The sequence below is a fragment of the Argentina silus genome, assembly GCF_951799395.1.
Source record: "Argentina silus genome assembly, chromosome: 22".
In the NCBI taxonomy this organism is placed as follows: domain Eukaryota; kingdom Metazoa; phylum Chordata; class Actinopteri; order Argentiniformes; family Argentinidae; genus Argentina; species Argentina silus.
In genome coordinates this window covers 3,625,571-3,643,425 of record NC_139676.1, presented here as the reverse complement: position 1 = coordinate 3,643,425, position 17,855 = coordinate 3,625,571, and the positions used below count along the sequence as shown (strand labels likewise).

Genomic DNA, 17,855 nt, shown 5'->3' with positions numbered 1-17,855 from the left:
GACAGGATTCTGGGAGCAGTGTTCTATAATTAATCCATAATTAAATACAAACACACAACAACATTGGTACATGATCATAGGTCTTCGACTTGGTTATTACCAAGGATCCTGACACTAATGTTACTCCTATTATTGATGTTGCCATTTCTGATCACTTGTCTGTGTTTTTTGAAGTGAAAGCGTTACCTAAATGCCAATGCTGCTAAAGCCTTTATAAATCTTATGTCTAGTTCACCATTCACCCGCTCTGTCCTCCTCCTGGGATGCTCTAGTAGAAAGCTTTAGCTCTAAAGTATTGCAACATATTGATACTATTGCCCCATTAAAAACAAAGACTCCAAGAATGGAGAAAAACAACTACTCCAGATACACTTAGATATTGATAAAGACAGTCTTAGTTGCTACAGCAGAGAGATTAAGCAGGCCCGACAATCATTTCTCTCTCATGTTATTGACATCCACAAGAATGATGCTAAAGTTCTTTTTTCTACCATTGATCGCCTGATAAATCCCCCACCTACAACCTCTCGTGAGTTTTTTTCCGCAGCTAAATGTGGTATTTTGGAATGAGGCATTTGGTGCCTTCTTTAACGACAAGATCATAAACATGAGGCTAAATATATTTTTGACTGAAACATGGCTTAGATCAGATGGGGGGGATTACTCTTGTCGAGGCTTCTCCTCCAGGTTATAGCTCTTCCCAGGTAGCAAGGCAAAACAGGAGAGGAGGTGGATTGGCAAGTATCCATATTGATCGCCTAAACTGTAAACAAACCGATCTTGGTCATTTCTCTTCATTTGAATACCTTGGTCTGTGGTTTAAATGTGATTCGCCCACCCTTATTGTGATTCAAAAGCCTTTTGTCCTGGCTATTTACAACTTTGTTTATCACTAATTTACCCTATCTTTTAATTACTCTGTCCTGTTTCTGCAGCTTTGATCCTTTGTTTTCTTCCCCTCTAGCCAACCCCTCACTCTGACCTTACCCCTCTTTTACTGCCTTCTCCAAATGTTCTAGGACCATCTGTTTTCCTGTGATCTCTTCGCTAGGTGTGGGATTACTAACCCTTATATTGTCTTTAAATTTACCATAGTCCCACAACTTTTTACAATTTATCACAGAAAAAACTGAGATTCTAGTTTAAGGAGGTAAGGCTCAGAGAGAACAAATCTACTTAGACTCTTTGCACCTTAAGAGCAAAAATCAAGTAAAAAAAAAACCTAGGGGGTCCTCTTTGATGCTGATCTCAATTTTGAAGCCCATGTTCGCAATGTGACTAAATCAGCCTTTTATCATTTAAAAAACAAAAGTGAAGGGTTTCATTTCATAGGCAGCGAAACTGGTGCATGCTGTTATCATAGGCAGACTAGACTATTGCAATGCCCTTTTTCCTGGTCCTCTGCAGCTTATACAGAATGCAGCTGCACAGGTTTTAATCAGGACAAGAAAGATAGAACACATTACATCAGTTTTAAAGTCACTACACCGTCTCCTAGTTAGCTCGAAAACTGATAGGAAGATTATCCTCTTGGTTTTTAAATCTCTTAACGGCCTAGCGCCTGCATAACTGAAAGATCTCCTTGTAAACTATAAAGCCTCAAGGGCCCTGAGATCATCTGGAACTGGCCTCCTTGTCGTTTCTAGTGTTAGAACTAAGACGGCTTTTAAGCACTCTGTCTCAGGAACAGCCTAACAATTAGTCTTAGAAATAGGTTTTAAGAAAAAAACTGGAAAAGTATCTGCATTTAACTGACTGTGTTTTCGTATTGTGTGCTGCATGTATGGTATACACTTACTTAACACTTTATTAGGAACACTATGCTAATACTGGGTATGGCCTTCCTTTGCTCTCTATTAGGAACACTATACAAATACTGAGTAGGGCCTCCCTTTGCTCTTTATTAGGAACACTATACTAATACTGGGTAGGGCCTTCCTTTGCTCTCTATTAGGAACACTATACAAATACTGAGTAGGGCCTCCCTTTGCTCTTTATTAGGAACACTATACTAATACTGGGTCCTTTGCTCTCAAAACAGCCTCAATTCTTTGTGGCATTGATTCCAAAAGTTGTTGGAAACATTCCTTTGAGATTCTGGTCCATGATGACATGATTGCATCACGCAATTCCTGCAAATTTTTCAGGTGCACTTTGAAACTGTGAATCTCCCGTTCTACCACATCCCAAAGGTGTTCTATTGGACTCAGATCCGGTAACTGGGAAGGCCACTGAAGAACACTGAACTCATTGTCATGTTCATGAAACCAGTTTGTGACATGGTGCATTATCATGCTGGAAGTAGCCATTAGAAGATGGGTAAATTGTGGCCATGAAGGGATGCATATGGTCAGCAACAATACTCAAATAGGTTGTAGCATTCAAGTGATGATTGATTGGTATTAACGGGCCCAAAGTGTGCCAAGAAAACATTCCCCACACCATTACACCACCTCCAGAATGAGAAGGTGTACAGGTGTTCCTAATAAATTGTTTGGATGTGCTTCATGAATGTGTTTGGGCTAGGTGTGCTGTGTGCATGTAGGTTATGTGTCATCTTTTAATTCCTTATTTCTTCTGTCAACTCATTGGGTCAACCGTTTTAAACTCAACATCACCCTCATGTGTACATTCGGGTTAGTACACACAGCTCTGTCCTCCACAGTTGCTGTTCCCTCTTCCAGAAGTACAGATCCACTATCCAAGCTTTTGGGCTCTCTTGTACTTTCTGTGTTTATAAACAGAGTGGAGAGCACCTTGGTCGGCCAGTTCATGTCATTCACACAACGCAAAGTGCACCTTACAAATAAAATGCCACATGTCACGCATGTGTCATCCGGTTCCAGGAACCCTTTATTAACCCTTCCTGGCCCAAGGGCATTCTTCAGCTGGAAACAGTTTTCGATAGATAGGCCTCAGTATCTAGAAGTAGGCCTATTTAACATACATCTACACTTAGCTAATGTAGGTCTTTTTGACAGCCCAAAGCTCTGTCACCAACATCAATATAGTAATCCTGGTTATTACCATATAATTAGAATATGGTTGTTGTTACAGTGTTTGGATGAGGCGTCTAAAAATCTAACAACAGTTACTCAACACCTTTATGTAATTGTTGTGGTATTTATCTATATTGTATTCGGAAACTTTGTCTGGCTCATTAGATAGGCCAAATTGGGAAAAGTCCCATTCCCTGACCAATTATTCCATCCCGGGTCTCCGTAGCGGCTAGAATCCATGTTGTCTCTGACTCTCCGACAGCAACGGAGCGAGCGAGTGCCCTGGCCGAAAGCCCCTCACGTTACAGCGCCCTGTGTGTGTGTGAGAAGTGTGTGTGTTCATCCAAGAGAAGATGGCAGACTATAGGGACGACACCGGAGCTCGAGCCCTGCTGGCTCTGCAGTCCGCTCCGTGCAGCCCTGTGCGCATCGGGGTGACCTCACACGCCTACCCGCCATCCTTCGCCATCTCGAGCTCCTCGGTGGTGGGCTGGGGCGGAATACATCCCGTGCGTCTCACGTCCCCACCTCGGGCCCTCGCCAGACTCGAGGGCCGGGACTTTGAGTTTGTCATGCGCCAGAGTGACAGTTGGCCTGAACTTTTTGCACGGTTCAGTGGACATCAACATGGGCCACTCAAGTTTCATATCGCGGAGACACCATCAGATAACCTATGTGATGTGCGGCTTCTCGCTGCGATGCCTGGGCAAGAACATGTTTGGAAGCCCGTTCCCGCCACTAAAACAATGACATCTGACTATGAGTTATGAGACAGTAAGTCAGAATTATGAGATACCTTTAGGCAATCTGTATCACTTGAATCCAATGTGCATTTTGCATCAGGCCCTCCTCAACCTTCATTACTGGCTGAATAATAATAATAATAATAATAATATTAATCGTAAACTTTATAGTACCTTTTCAAAACAGTGTTACAAAGTGCTTTACAAATAGATAATACAGAATATATTTTAAAACAAAATATTTATAAGTAGAAACAGTAAAACACAACATATTAAAAAGAATAAGGGTAGCATCAATGAAAGGCTAGTCTATAAAATGAGTTTTAAGAAGAGATTTAAAAACAAAAACTGAGACAAATAATTCCAGCTCTCAAGTATCACCCCAGATTTCAAGTAGCTCAAACAATCACAGTTGGACCTCTGGACATACTTGGACTGATCACAATCACAATCTGATCACAACTATAATAGAGGGAGTTGCAATAATGTAAACGAGATGAGATTAATGCATGGATGACTTTTTCTTTTTCATATCTGCAAATGACAAGAAAGGCTGTATTTTGGAAATGTTTCTCAACTGATAACTCAACTGTTTCTCAAAATTGAGGTCAGTATGAAAAATCAGCCCTAGGTTTCCATCTGAAGATTTCACATTGGCAGACAGACAGCCAAGACTGTCCTGTGTTGCTACCGTGGAGCAGGGAGGGCCAAACATGACTACCTCAGATTTACTGTCATTCAGTTGTAAAAAGTTCTGGGACATCCAACATCTAATATCTTCCAAACAATCATTCAAAGAAGCTAAACTGGATGAGTCATGGGGTTTAATGGGAAGATATACCTGAATAGCTCAATGATAACCGTCCATATCTAAAAGACCTCCTTTAGTCAATCTCACATTGTGTGTGTGTGTGTGTGTGTGTGTGTGTGTGTGTGTGTGTGTGTGTGTGTGTGTGTGTGTGTGTGTGTGTGTGTGTTGCATGCATACTCACCCAGTTTCTGCCGAGGCATTATTGAATAAAGATTACCAGACTTTTTATTTCATTTACAATAACATGTAATATTATGATTCATTGATTTACATGATATGGGTATTTGTGTTTGTAAGGCAAAGTTGAAGATAACAAGATGGGCATGTAAATGTTTGTTAGGTGTGTGTTAATTTATTATCTGATGTAATTTGTCAGATGTAATTTTTGGTGACGGGAACGGTCTTCCATATACATGTGAGGTGTGCCTTTCATTCCACTCAGGGCTTCTCATCTATTTTACCGTGATTGATATTTGTTTGATTTGAAAGCTGAGCATTTATTCATTCAAGATAATAGGCATCCCCGGACGCGTACTCAGGGCCTGTGCTGTGCAGCTGACTGAGGTTTGGACTGACATATTCAACCTGTCCCTAGCCCAAGCAGCTGTCCCCGCGTGCTTCAAAACCACCTCCATCGTGCCGGTGCCAAAACATTCCATTGCAGCGAGCCTAAATGACTTCCGCCCAGTTGCACTCACGCCCATCATCATGAAGTGCTTCGAGAGGCTGGTCTTAGCTCAACTCAAGACCTGTTTACCACCCACACTGGACCCCTTCCAATTCGCCTACCGGCAGAACAGGAGTACAGAGGATGCCATCTCAACGGCACTTCACTCCGCCCTGTCCCACCTCGACAATAGCAACACCTATGTGAGAATGCTGTTCATTGACTTCAGTTCAGCTTTCAACACCATCATCCCCTCCAAACTGATCACCAAACTCAGTGAACTGGGCATCAATACCTCCCTCTGCAACTGGATTCTGGACTTCCTAACCAACAGGCCGCAGTCTGTTAGGCTACACAACCACACCTCCTCAACCCTCACTCTGAACACCGGCGTTCCACAATGCTGTGTGCTGAGCCCCCTCCTTTACTCCCTCTTCACCTACGACTGCACACCTGTACATGGCTCAAACACCATTGTTAAGTTTGCAGACGACACAACGGTGATTGGTCTCATCAGCAACAACTGGTCGGCCTACAGGGAGGAGGTCCAGCACCTGACAGTGTGGTGCACCGACAACAACCTGGCTCTCAACACCAGGAAGACCAAAGAGCTCATTGTGGACTTCAGGAAGTCAAAAGCTGGCACACACACCCCCATCCTCATCAACGGGACTGAGGTGGAGCGAGTCACCAGCTTCAAGTTTCTGGGTGTCCACATCTCTGAGGATCTCTCCTGGACCCTCAACACCTCTACCCTGATTAAGAAGGCTCACCAGCGTCTCTTCTTCCTGAGGAGACTAAAGAAGGTCCATCTTGCAAGAACAGATCTCCCTCTTTATCTCGGAGAATGACACCAGAGATGTTAATGACTCCATATTATGGGAATCCCTAAAGGCGGTGATCAGAGGTCACATAATAGCATTTGCCTCTAATAAAAGGAAAAGGGAGAACAGTAGATTGAAAGATATAGAACGAGACCTTTCTACTCAGGAACATCTGTTTAAGAACCATCCAGATGATGCTACTCTTGAGTCAATCACCAACCTAAAACATGAACACAATACCATCTTGTCACAAAGAGTAGCCGCACTGCTTGCTAGGACGCAACAAAAATACTTTGAGTTGGGTGACAAACCCCATAGTTTACTTGCAAGGCAGCTGAGACACACACAAGCCACTCGTGCTATCCATAAAATAAGGGACAGAAAAGGTAAACCTATAACAGACCCGGTTGAGTTAAACAAATGTTTCGCACAATTCTATGAGGAGCTATATCAATCCAAATGTAAAACAACGGACCCCCACCTAGTGAACCAATTCTTGATCAACAGCCAACTCCCCACACTCGACGAAGAAGCAGCAAAGACATTGGACTCCGATATAACATTGGATGAGATTAAAACAGCTATCTCTCAATTTCCAAATAACAAAGCCCCTGGCCCTGACGGGTTCATCATTGAATTCTACAAAAAATACCTACCAAGCCTGGCCCCATTACTTTTACGAATGTTCATACATTCAAAAGAAACCTCTGTGCTACCCAATACACTATACATGGCAAACATTGCTCTGATCCTAAAGAAAGACAGAGATCCTCTGGAAATGTCATCCTACCGTCCTATATCACTTCTCCAAATGGAGACTAAAGTGTTGAGCAAAGTGCTAGCAAATAGATTATGCAAATACATAGCCAAATTAATACATCCTGACCAAACTGGTTGTCCCGGGCCGACACATATATTTCAACTTACGCAGACTCTTCAACATCATGTATCATAACCACACAGACGAGGCCGTAGTAATAGCCTTGGATGCCGAAAAAGCTTTCGATTACATAGAATGGAAATACATGTTGTCCAGCTTAAAACACTTTGGTTTTGGTAAAGGGTTTATTAACTGGATTGAAATCATATATGCTCATCCTCAAGCATCAATTATTACTAATTGTGAGGTTTCGCAACCCTTCCATCTTCAGAGAGGCGTGCGCCAAGGGTGCTCCTGTTCACCTTATCTCTTCAACCTAGCCATTGAGGTTCTAGCCAGTCAAATTAGAGCGAATCAGGAGATTGCCCCAATTCGCATCCACAACACAGTTAACAGTCTGTCTCTATTCGCTGACGACATTACATTATTTCTGTCGCACCCTAAAACATCCGTCCCACCATTATTACGTTTAATAGACACTTTTGGAAGCTTTTCTGGATACAAGATAAACTGGGAGAAGAGCGAACTGATGCCCATATCAGACAAAATAGACTTAGGTTTCCTACAAACCACTCCCTTTCAATTGTCAATGGACCAATTCAAAACTTTAGGTATAATCGCCACACGTGAACACGGGAAACTCCTGAAAAGTAACTGGGAACCCAAGATGCATCAGCTAAAGCAGAATATTGAATTTTGGAATACATTACCTATCTCACTGGTTGGCCGCATTAATGCCATAAAAATGGTTGCCCTCCCACGTTTCTTATACATTTTTCAATCCATCCCTGTATTTATTCCCCTCTCCTATTTTAAGAAGTTGGACTCCATCTTATCATCTTTTATTTGGAACAACAAAACTGCCAGAATATCTAAAAAACATCTATATAAATCCAAAACAGAAGGTGGCTTCGGTTTACCGCAATTTAAATTGTACTACTGGGCAGCCAATCTGAATGCACTTTCCTACTGGCACAGCTGCCTGCCGACAGTCCACACTCATGAGAGCAGACCCTCGTGGCTCCAACTTGAACTAGCCACATGCAATCGTACTTCCCTCCCTGCAATACTCAATAACCCAGTCAGGACAAAGATCCCAACCTACATAAACAACCCTATCATTCTTCACTCCTTAAAGATATGGAAACAAATCCAATCTTTCCTTAAACTCCCTAAGGTCTACTTGGACAGCCCAATCTGCCACAACCATGCCTTTCCCCCTGCACTGGCAGACCCAATCTTTTCCATCTGGAAGGACAGAAATATTGCCACAATAAGGGACATGTATGTTGATGGGTACCTTGCTTCTTTCCAACAACTGCAACAGACTTACGCTCTCCCGACATTACACTTCTTTAGATACCTTCAGGTTAGGAATTTTATTAGGATCCATCTACCACACTTTGAACAAATGCCCAAACATAACACACTAGACAGCATCCTTTGACATACACCAGGCATCAAAGGTTCAGTCTCTTTTCTGTATGACACTCTGCAGGCGAACGTAGTGATCTCCAATGTTAAACTGAAAGCCGACTGGGAACAGGAACTCGGTATTGAAATAACTGAGGAAGTCTGGGAGGCAATACTCGAGAGAATACATCATAGCTCTATAAATGCAAGACACTCCCTAATACAATTCAAGGTAGTTCACAGACTCCATTATTCAAAGTCAAGGCTACACTCCATCTATCCCAATGTCTCCCCCTACAGGTCTCTCCGCACCCAAACCAGCAGGTTCAGAGGAAGCTTCTTCCCTGCGGCTGTCACCCTACTGAACTCCAACTCTGCACCTAGGTGACAACCTACCAACGCCTGCCCCCCCCCCCCCCCCCCAGACAATTGCACTACTCTACCCTACAGTATTCCTATAACTGTACATACTGTATCCTCACTTGTACACACTGCTCTTACTACATACCACTGCTCTTCTGTACAAATCTGTCTATGCTGTTCATAATCTGTCTATACTGTTCATAATGCACATATCCTTATATTTTTCTTTAATACTACTGTTAATACACTGCACATATCTGTACATACTGTACATACCTGTTTATACTGTTCATACGGCATTCCATATTTATTCTGCTATTTACTCTAATGTTACTATTAATACATATATACTGCTTATACTGCATTGCCTATACAGCTCGTATGCTGCTTACACGGTTCATACTGCATTTTATTTATTCTGCTTATAATGCTACTGCTAATTCATATACTGCTTACACTGCACTACTTATACTATACTGCACTACTATACTGCGCATATACTGCACTACCTGTATATACTGTTCACACTGCACTTTTCTGCTTTTTTGCACTTCTGGTTAGACGCTAACTGCATTTCGTTGTCTCTGTACTTGTACTCTGCACAATGACAATAAAGTTGAATCTAATCTAATCTAATCTAATTAATCATTTGATTTAAAGCTGGTTTGTTTCACCCCCTTTAAACCAGAGGCACTGAGGCACCGAGGCACTGCACAGGGATCCTTTCAATCATTCACTAGCCTTGCCTTCATCATCTTCACCTCTCACTTACTATTTCACTTGTTTGTGTCACCTGACCACATTCAGGACGGGATAAAAATCCCTTCAGCAGGCAAGTCCAAGCGTGCTCAGAGGTGGCTGAACCAGATCAAAGATGGGTTACCTTCAGTACTTCTCCACCGAGACATGGACTCTCCTTGCCTTACTCATCACCCTAATCGTAGTGTAAGGAGTTTTAATCAACAATATCTTTAGTTAGTTGTGTGTGTTTGTGTGTGTGTGTGTGTGTGTGTGTGTGTGTGTGTAATATCTGATATTTAATCATATTCAGCAAGTATCAACTCTTTAATCAGTTTTCTGCTTTCATTAACAGTTTTTTATTGATACATAAATTGGAATATTATGTTGATATACAATGGACATAACACTTGATATACAATGGACATAATATTGCTAATTATCAATTACTATTATCTAACAGTTTAAATGATACTGTACGACCTGATCGTTTTGCTTTTGTTTCAAACTGTTAGTTCTCGTAACAATTTCAGAAGTCAGATTGTTGATTATTATTGTTGACAGCATTTGTTGTGACCAGGTATGGGTACTGGCCATATGGAATATTCAAAAAAATGGGCATCCCTGGTCCCAAACCCATCCCTTTCTTAGGGACGTTGATGGAGTATAAGAAGGTTTGTAAAGATTAAGCCCATTAACCATTACCTTGTAGATGTATCCACATAATTTTGTAAGATATGGCATAGGGAATGTGCTGTTGTGTTGTGTTGAAAGCCTTGGAAGCTGAATTTTCTTTCTTTTTTACCTTAAAAAAAAGGCAGTAAAGCTTTTGAACTTGAACTTTAAAGAAAAAAAGAAAGAAAAAAAAATGTAATCTGGTGAATGGCCATTAAAATCCTGCACACTTGTCATTTTTAGGCTGAAGCTAGTTCAACTCATTCATAGACTCGCCACAGATCAAGTTCACAGCAACAAGCATTCATGAATAGGCTGTTTTTTTTGGGTTCTCAGGGTATGCACGTTTTTGACACAGAATGCTTCCAGAAGTATGGGAACCTGTGGGGGTGAGTCTGCTGAACTGATCCTTGTTATTGCTAACTATGGGTATACTGATCTCTCCTGGTCTACAGTTTATGCTCTTCGAAAAAAGGGTTCTGAAAGGATTCTTTGGTTCCCCCTGTTGGAGAACCATGTGAAGGACTCTTATGGGTTCCATTTATAACCTTCTGTGGAACAGGAACCTAAAAGGGTTCAACATGGAACCTAAATAGCTTCTACACGGAAGCTAATAGGTTTTTCAAAGGGTTCTCCCACAGGGACAGCACCTTTTTTTCTAAGAGTATAGATCTGTGATAGGTCTGTGTCTGTCTGTCTGTCTGTCTACTGTATCTATATCTATCTATCTATCTATCTATCTATCTATCTATCTATCTAACTATCTAACTATTTTTGTTTTTGCTGGTCTGTAGGACCTATGATGGTCGTCAGCCTGTCCTGTGTATCAGGGACACAGCCATGATCAAAACCATCCTCATCAAGGAATGCTACTCCCTTTTCACTAACAGGAGGGTAATACGCTAACTTTAAGTCATTGTTGTATGGGGGGAAAAAACATAAAGGCTTCTTAAATTGATAATATCATGTTATTAAAGCATTATTAATATTAGGTTTTTACCATAATTTTACCATTATTGCCATTCTAGAATTTCCGTCTCAACGGGCCTCTGTTTGACGCAGTGAGTATCGCCGAGGACGATACATGGAGACGGATCCGCAGTATCCTGTCTCCCTCCTTCACCAGTGGACGGCTCAAAGAAGTACAGCTCCATCTCTCCCCTCCTTCTTTTATTCGCTCTGTTCGTCGGTTTAATATTGTTTAATTAAATGGTAGTACATTAGGTTTGGCATAATTGGATGGCTCTGCTCCGTAAAGCTCCCAGCCTGAAGTTGAAGAACATAAAATACAATAATATTAGGCAGGGAGCCCATAACTCCTCAACCCCCCCTGTAGGTAGGTGAAATACAGAGCGACCGAGGGGGTGGAGGCTGGGGCGGTGGCTGGGATGACCCATAAGTATAACTCTCATCGCCAGTGGTGTAACGCTGTTTAACCATGGTGGAGTGTCTTGTCAATGAACATGTGATGTGTTTTGCATGTGTGAGATCAGCTGTCCATCACCTGACGTACAGCTGCGCCATTTAACTTGGTGTCTTAGTGCCTGAACTTCAATTATGTAATTATTTCAATTATGAAATGTAAACTTCATACATTTCAACAACAAAGTACATTAATGACTAACAACTCCATTGCATTGTCCAAAACAAATTTCCTTGTATAGAATATAGAATAATGTTTCATATTTGGAGTCACTTATTCCTAGACGACAGTATCAATAAATAATGTATCCTGTATAAATCCATATTCTCAGGCTATATAAACTTTATATTAATCCATGTTTCAAATATGATATGAATCTTTCCCACCACAGATGTTCGGGATCATGAAGCAGCACTCTGGTAACCTGGTCAGCAGTATGAAGAAGAAGTCAGATAAAGATGAGCCCATTGAGCTAAAGGAGTGAGTATTTCTCTCTGAGTCCACAACCGCTCTTTCTCTAAAGATGAGATAATTTTTAGTGAACTACCCCTTTCATTTTGTGGTTGTGGTTCTGGTGGTCAGAGATTGTGTGGTTGTGGTTCTGGTGGTCAGAGATTGTGTGGTTGTGTTCCAGATTCTTTGGACCGTACAGTATGGATGTGGTCGTCAGCACTTCATTCAGTGTTGACATCGACTCCCTCCAGAACCCCTCCGACCCGTTTGTGAGCAACATCAAGAAAATGCTCAAGTTTGACTTTCTCAACCCGCTGCTCCTCATAATCGGTACAACTGCCCCCATATAGCTTTGAGTCAAATGTATTTAGTGCTTAATAAATGAAGCTATCGATTTCATTGATTAGTTTGACATAAACCACACTTCCAGTGGTCTGGCCCTGACCAGAACCAACCCCTAGTTCCTAAATGCTAGACACTTGTAGATCAGAGTGGATTGGACACAGTATCTAGGGATAGGGCCTAGGAGTTATTTCTGTGCATTGGGTAGGATTGGAGTCACTTATCGTGGTATTTCCTGTTTCTGTTTGTATTTCCTGGTTCCTGTTTGTAACTGTGGCATTTCCTGTCCATCCAGTATTCTTCCCTTTCATGGCTCCTGTGATGGAAAAGATGGAGGTGTCCTTATTCCCTGCCTCGGTCACAGATTTCTTCTACGCTTCCATTCAGAAGATCAAGTCTAATCGCGAGACTAGCACCATGAAGGTGTGTAGATAGAATTGACCAAATTTTCTATCTTCATCCAGTGTAAAGTGGGATTTGGTTGTTCTCATGTGATTTGATCTGACGTCTGGCTGCTTCCAGAGTCGGGTGGATTTCCTGCAGCTGATGATGGACTCCCAGAAAGGCAACAACTCAAAGGGAGAGGAGCAGAGTAAAGGTGCCTGCCTCAAACACACGCACACCTGCGTCAAACACACATCCATACTGTAATGATGTTTTTCGGATGTTGAAGAATGCAGTCACCGGTGATGTTAATAAAGTAGATACGCCGAAGAGTTGGATCAGGATAGTTTAATTCAGATCGATCTGGGCTCACAATGGAAAATACATGGTCAGTGCATATTTCCACATGAGAGCCACGAAGTTGAATCAGGATGGTTTAATTTAGATTGATCTGGGCTCACAATGGAAGATACACGGTCAATGTATATTTCCCATCAGAGAGAAACGAAATGGGGGTTTCGCTCCTATTTATACAGGAAGACAACAACTCTCTGTAAGCCTCCCCATACCGTATGTGGCATGGTGCCAGTAAGTCTGGAGGTTGGGGAACCTTTAGGCTATGTTCCACACCTGGTTAGTATTACAATAGAGTCGTAAATAGTTTGCCCCCAACTAAAATTCATCCTAACACATACCTACAACCACACTGGATATACTGTATTTGTATGGGACTATCTCTCTCCCTTTACCTCACCCTCCCTGTCTTTTTTACCCTCTCTCCATCTCTTCATAGGATTGAGTGATCATGAGATCTTGTCTCAGGCAATGATGTTCATCTTTGCTGGCTATGAGACCACTAGTAGCTCCCTGTCCTTCCTGGCCTACAATCTGGCAACCAACCCTCACATCATGACAAAGTTGCAGGAGGAGATAGACACAGTGTTCCCCAACAAGGTAACCCCTCTGCAGACTCCTATTCATATTCATATGATACAGGACGTATGATGGTGACACAGTATTTTGAAGGGTACTGGTGTGTGTGTGTAACCCCTGTGCATGGCACACTCCTATCTATTACTATTGCTTTGGTACAGGAAATAGATAGGTAACAGTATTTTGCAGTGTGCTAATGTGAGTGTAACATCCCCGTGCAGGCTCCTGTCCAGTACGAGGCTCTGATACAGATGGACTATCTGGACAGCGTGATCAACGAGTCTCTCAGGTTGTACCCCATCGCCCCGCGACTTGAAAGGGTCGCCAAGAAAACCGTCGACATCAGTGGCATCAGAATCTCCAAGGGTATGATTGTCTCGATACCCACCTGGACCTTGCACCACGACCCCAGCCTGTGGGAAGACCCAGAGGAGTTCAAACCAGAGAGGTAGTGGACCACATCTGAACCACAACACCAACCGCAACAACAACAGCAGTGTTCCACAACAACCCTTAAACACACCTTTGTACAACGCAACCATACACAAACACGTTTCATCAACAATGTATAACTATCATAATACTTTGATGTCATTTCTATGTTCTTTTCCCCCTCCTCCCCCTCCTCCTCTCTGTGTGCAGGTTCAGTAAGGAGAACAAGGACAACATCGACCCGTACACCTACATGCCGTTCGGGGTGGGCCCACGGAACTGTATCGGGATGCGATTCGCTCTGCTGCTGATAAAACTGGCGATAGTGGAGATTCTACAGAAGTTCAACTTCACTGTCTGCAAAGAGACAGAGGTGAGATAAAATAATAATAGAATGATTATAATGTTATTTTTTGTACCAATGACTTTGTTGCGTTTTTATATATGTAGCGGAGGTGAGGTCATGTGATGAGGAAGCCTAAGACATAAAAGTGACGCCCTCAGACCTTGAGGATGTCTTCTTGACGCTTTCACATGTTAGACCCGAGTTTGAATCCCCGTCCATCACAAACTGTGTTATTTCGTTGTTCAAATTTTTTTTTAAGAAAAAAAAAAAAAAGTGATCAACTAATCTATGTAGCACCTTTTATATATTTCTTGCAGTAAATCACATCAATGAGACAGCTTTATGAGTGTATGCTTCACTTTAGGAGAGACAGATCAAGAGAGACAGATATGATAAATAAATCCATGATGAAACTCTTTATCCTGCATAACATGTAATTGATCTAGCATTCCTTCTCAAAGCCACTGTTATGTAGGAACGTCTGAAGAACCAAATGACGGCACACAGAGAGGGTAGAGGTGCATAGCCCGAAGGCGTATTTAATAATAAGAAATAGGGGAAGGGGTAGGGGAGAGAAAGAGAATTCAAGGGGGTCGTCGGGGTCCGGTCCAGGGGTCGTTAGCAGGAGGTCACGTAGTTGAGAGGGGTTGGGGGTCGAGGTACGGGTAGGGGCTAGGTCCGTGGAATGGATAGACGAGGAGGGGTCCAAGGAAGATGAGGGTTCTGGAGGGACACAGGAGAACAAGACACAAGGATGGATACTTAGGAGGGCTGAAGCGTCTGCGGTTCCCGTAGAAAGTTACCATGAGTCACAGTACGATCTGGAGTGAAGACCGGGAAGGGTTCTTATAGATAGGTGATTGGCGATGGGTTGCAGGTGCGCTGATTGGAGATAGGGAACAGGTGCGCTGCCGACTGGGAGCTGGATGCTCCAGCGATGATCGCTGGGGCCTCAAGGTGGTGCCAGAGGGTCGGTTAGGAGGAGGGACCGTAGCAGTACTCCCCCCCCCCCCCCCCCCCCCCCCCCCCCCCCCTCACCGTCTGGTTCCGACATTTGGCAAGGTCATTCTGTTACGTAGGAACGTCTGAAGAACCAAATGACGGCACACAGAGAGGGTAGAGGTGTATAGCCCGAAGGCGTATTTAATAATAAGAAATAGGGGAAGGGGTAGGGTCACAATTACACAGTACTCAGTAACATTCATAGTGTTGTGCTGAAATCTGTTTAACTTGTTCCTTCCTACTCTAACTGTGTGTCACCTCTCACCAGATCCCCATTCACTTGGAGAGCCAAGGTCTTCTGATGCCCAAGAGGCCCATTCAACTCAAGATGGTGCCTCGCTCAACTCCATCAGCCGCCTGCCAGGAGTCCAACATCAACTCGCTCAAAGCAGAGAGCCAGTGATCAGGACCTGCTCTGCTTCTACTGCTACTGCTGCTGCTCTCATGTCACATTGTATCTGACTGTCTATTACTGTACATCCAGATTATGACAGTGTTTGTAGAGAGATGGTGTTGTTGTACCAGTAGTAGTACTGGTAGTCGGTCCCTTTAATAATCATATACACTCATAAAAAACAACTCAAATGTAAATACAATTTTGTGAATGTACCAATACCAATGTATTGGGTATTATAGCATAGCCTATGGGAATCTGTCATCTACTATCATGTCAACTCTACTTTAATTGATAGTCAAATTTATCATTCTCTCACTATAAAAGATAAGATTTTAGATGTTATATAAAGCAAAAGTTAGTTGTTATACTCTTTTGCCATTTCCTAGCAGTACCAATGTGATGGTGGTTTGTATGTTCAGATAGGATTCTGGGAGCAGTGTTCTATAATTAATCCATAATTAAATACAAACACACAACAACATTGGTACATGATCATAGGTCTTCGACTTGGTTATTACCAAGGATCCTGACACTAATGTTACTCCTATTATTGATGTTGCCATTTCTGATCACTTGTCTGTGTTTTTTGAAGTGACTCAAAAAGCGTTACCTAAATGCCAATGCTGCTAAAGCCTTTATAAATCTTATGTCTAGTTCACCATTCACCAACTCCGTCCTCCTCCTGGGATGCTCTAGTAGAAATCTTTAGCTCTAAAGTATTGCAACATATTGATACTATTGCCCCATTAAAAACAAAGACTCCAAGAATGGAGAAAAACAACTACTCCAGATACACTTAGATATTGATAAAGACAGTCTTAGTTGCTACAGCAGAGAGATTAAGCAGGCCCGACAATCATTTCTCTCTCATGTTATTGACATCCACAAGAATGATGCTAAAGTTCTTTTTTCTACCATTGATCGCCTGATAAATCCCCCACCTACAACCTCTCGTGAGTTTTTTTCCGCAGCTAAATGTGGCATTTTGGAATGAGGCATTTGGTGCCTTCTTTAACGACAAGATCACAAACATTAGGCTAAATATATTTTTGACTGAAACATGGCTTAGATCAGATGGGGGGGATTACTCTTGTCGAGGCTTCTCCTCCAGGTTATAGCTCTTCCCAGGTAGCAAGGCAAAACAGGAGAGGAGGTGGATTGGCAAGTATCCATATTGATCGCCTAAACTGTAAACAAACCGATCTTGGTCATTTCTCTTCATTTGAATACCTTGGTCTGTGGTTTAAATGTGATTCGCCCACCCTTATTGTGATTCAAAAGCCTTTTGTCCTGGCTGTTTACAACTTTGTTTATCACTAATTTACCCTATCTTTTAATTACTCTGTCCTGTTTCTGCAGCTTTGATCCTTTGTTTTCTTCCCCTCTAGCCAACCCCTCACTCTGACCTTACCCCTCTTTTACTGCCTTCTCCAAATGTTCTAGGACCATCTGTTTTCCTGTGATCTCTTCGCTAGGTGTGGGATTACTAACCCTTATATTGTCTTTAAATTTACCATAGTCCCACAACTTTTTACAATTTATCACAGAAAAAACTGAGATTCTAGTTTAAGGAGGTAAGGCTCAGAGAGAACAAATCTACTTAGACTCTTTGCACCTTAAGAGCAAAAATCAAGTAAAAAAAAAACCTAGGGGGTCCTCTTTGATGCTGATCTCAATTTTGAAGCCCATGTTCGCAATGTGACTAAATCAGCCTTTTATCATTTAAAAAACAAAAGTGAAGGGTTTCATTTCATAGGCAGCGAAACTGGTGCATGCTGTTATCATAGGCAGACTAGACTATTGCAATGCCCTTTTTCCTGGTCCTCTGCAGCTTATACAGAATGCAGCTGCACAGGTTTTAATCAGGACAAGAAAGATAGAACACATTACACTGGTTTTAAAGTCACTACACTGGCTCCCAGTTAGCTCGAAAATTGATAGGAAGATTATCCTCTTGGTTTTTAAATCTCTTAACGGCCTAGCGCCTGCATAACTGAAAGATCTCCTTGTAAACTATAAAGCCTCAAGGG

At 42.2% G+C, this 17,855-nt stretch overlaps 1 protein-coding gene across 1 annotated transcript; it reads left to right on the top strand.

Annotated features, from left to right (window-relative positions):
* Positions 1–3,352: 3,352 nt before the first annotated feature.
* On the top strand, positions 3,353–16,480 carry LOC310822024 (cytochrome P450 3A30-like; the record flags this gene model as incomplete). Its single annotated transcript, XM_083694313.1, has 12 exons — positions 3,353–3,587; positions 10,472–10,502; positions 10,908–11,007; positions 11,142–11,255; positions 11,928–12,016; positions 12,171–12,319; positions 12,627–12,754; positions 12,854–12,929; positions 13,509–13,669; positions 13,870–14,096; positions 14,291–14,453; positions 15,697–16,480. The coding sequence occupies 12 exons, from the start codon at positions 3,353–3,355 to the stop codon at positions 15,829–15,831; spliced, it is 1,608 nt and encodes a 535-aa protein (XP_083550439.1). The 3' UTR covers positions 15,832–16,480.
* Between the last annotated feature and the right edge of the window lie 1,375 nt (positions 16,481–17,855).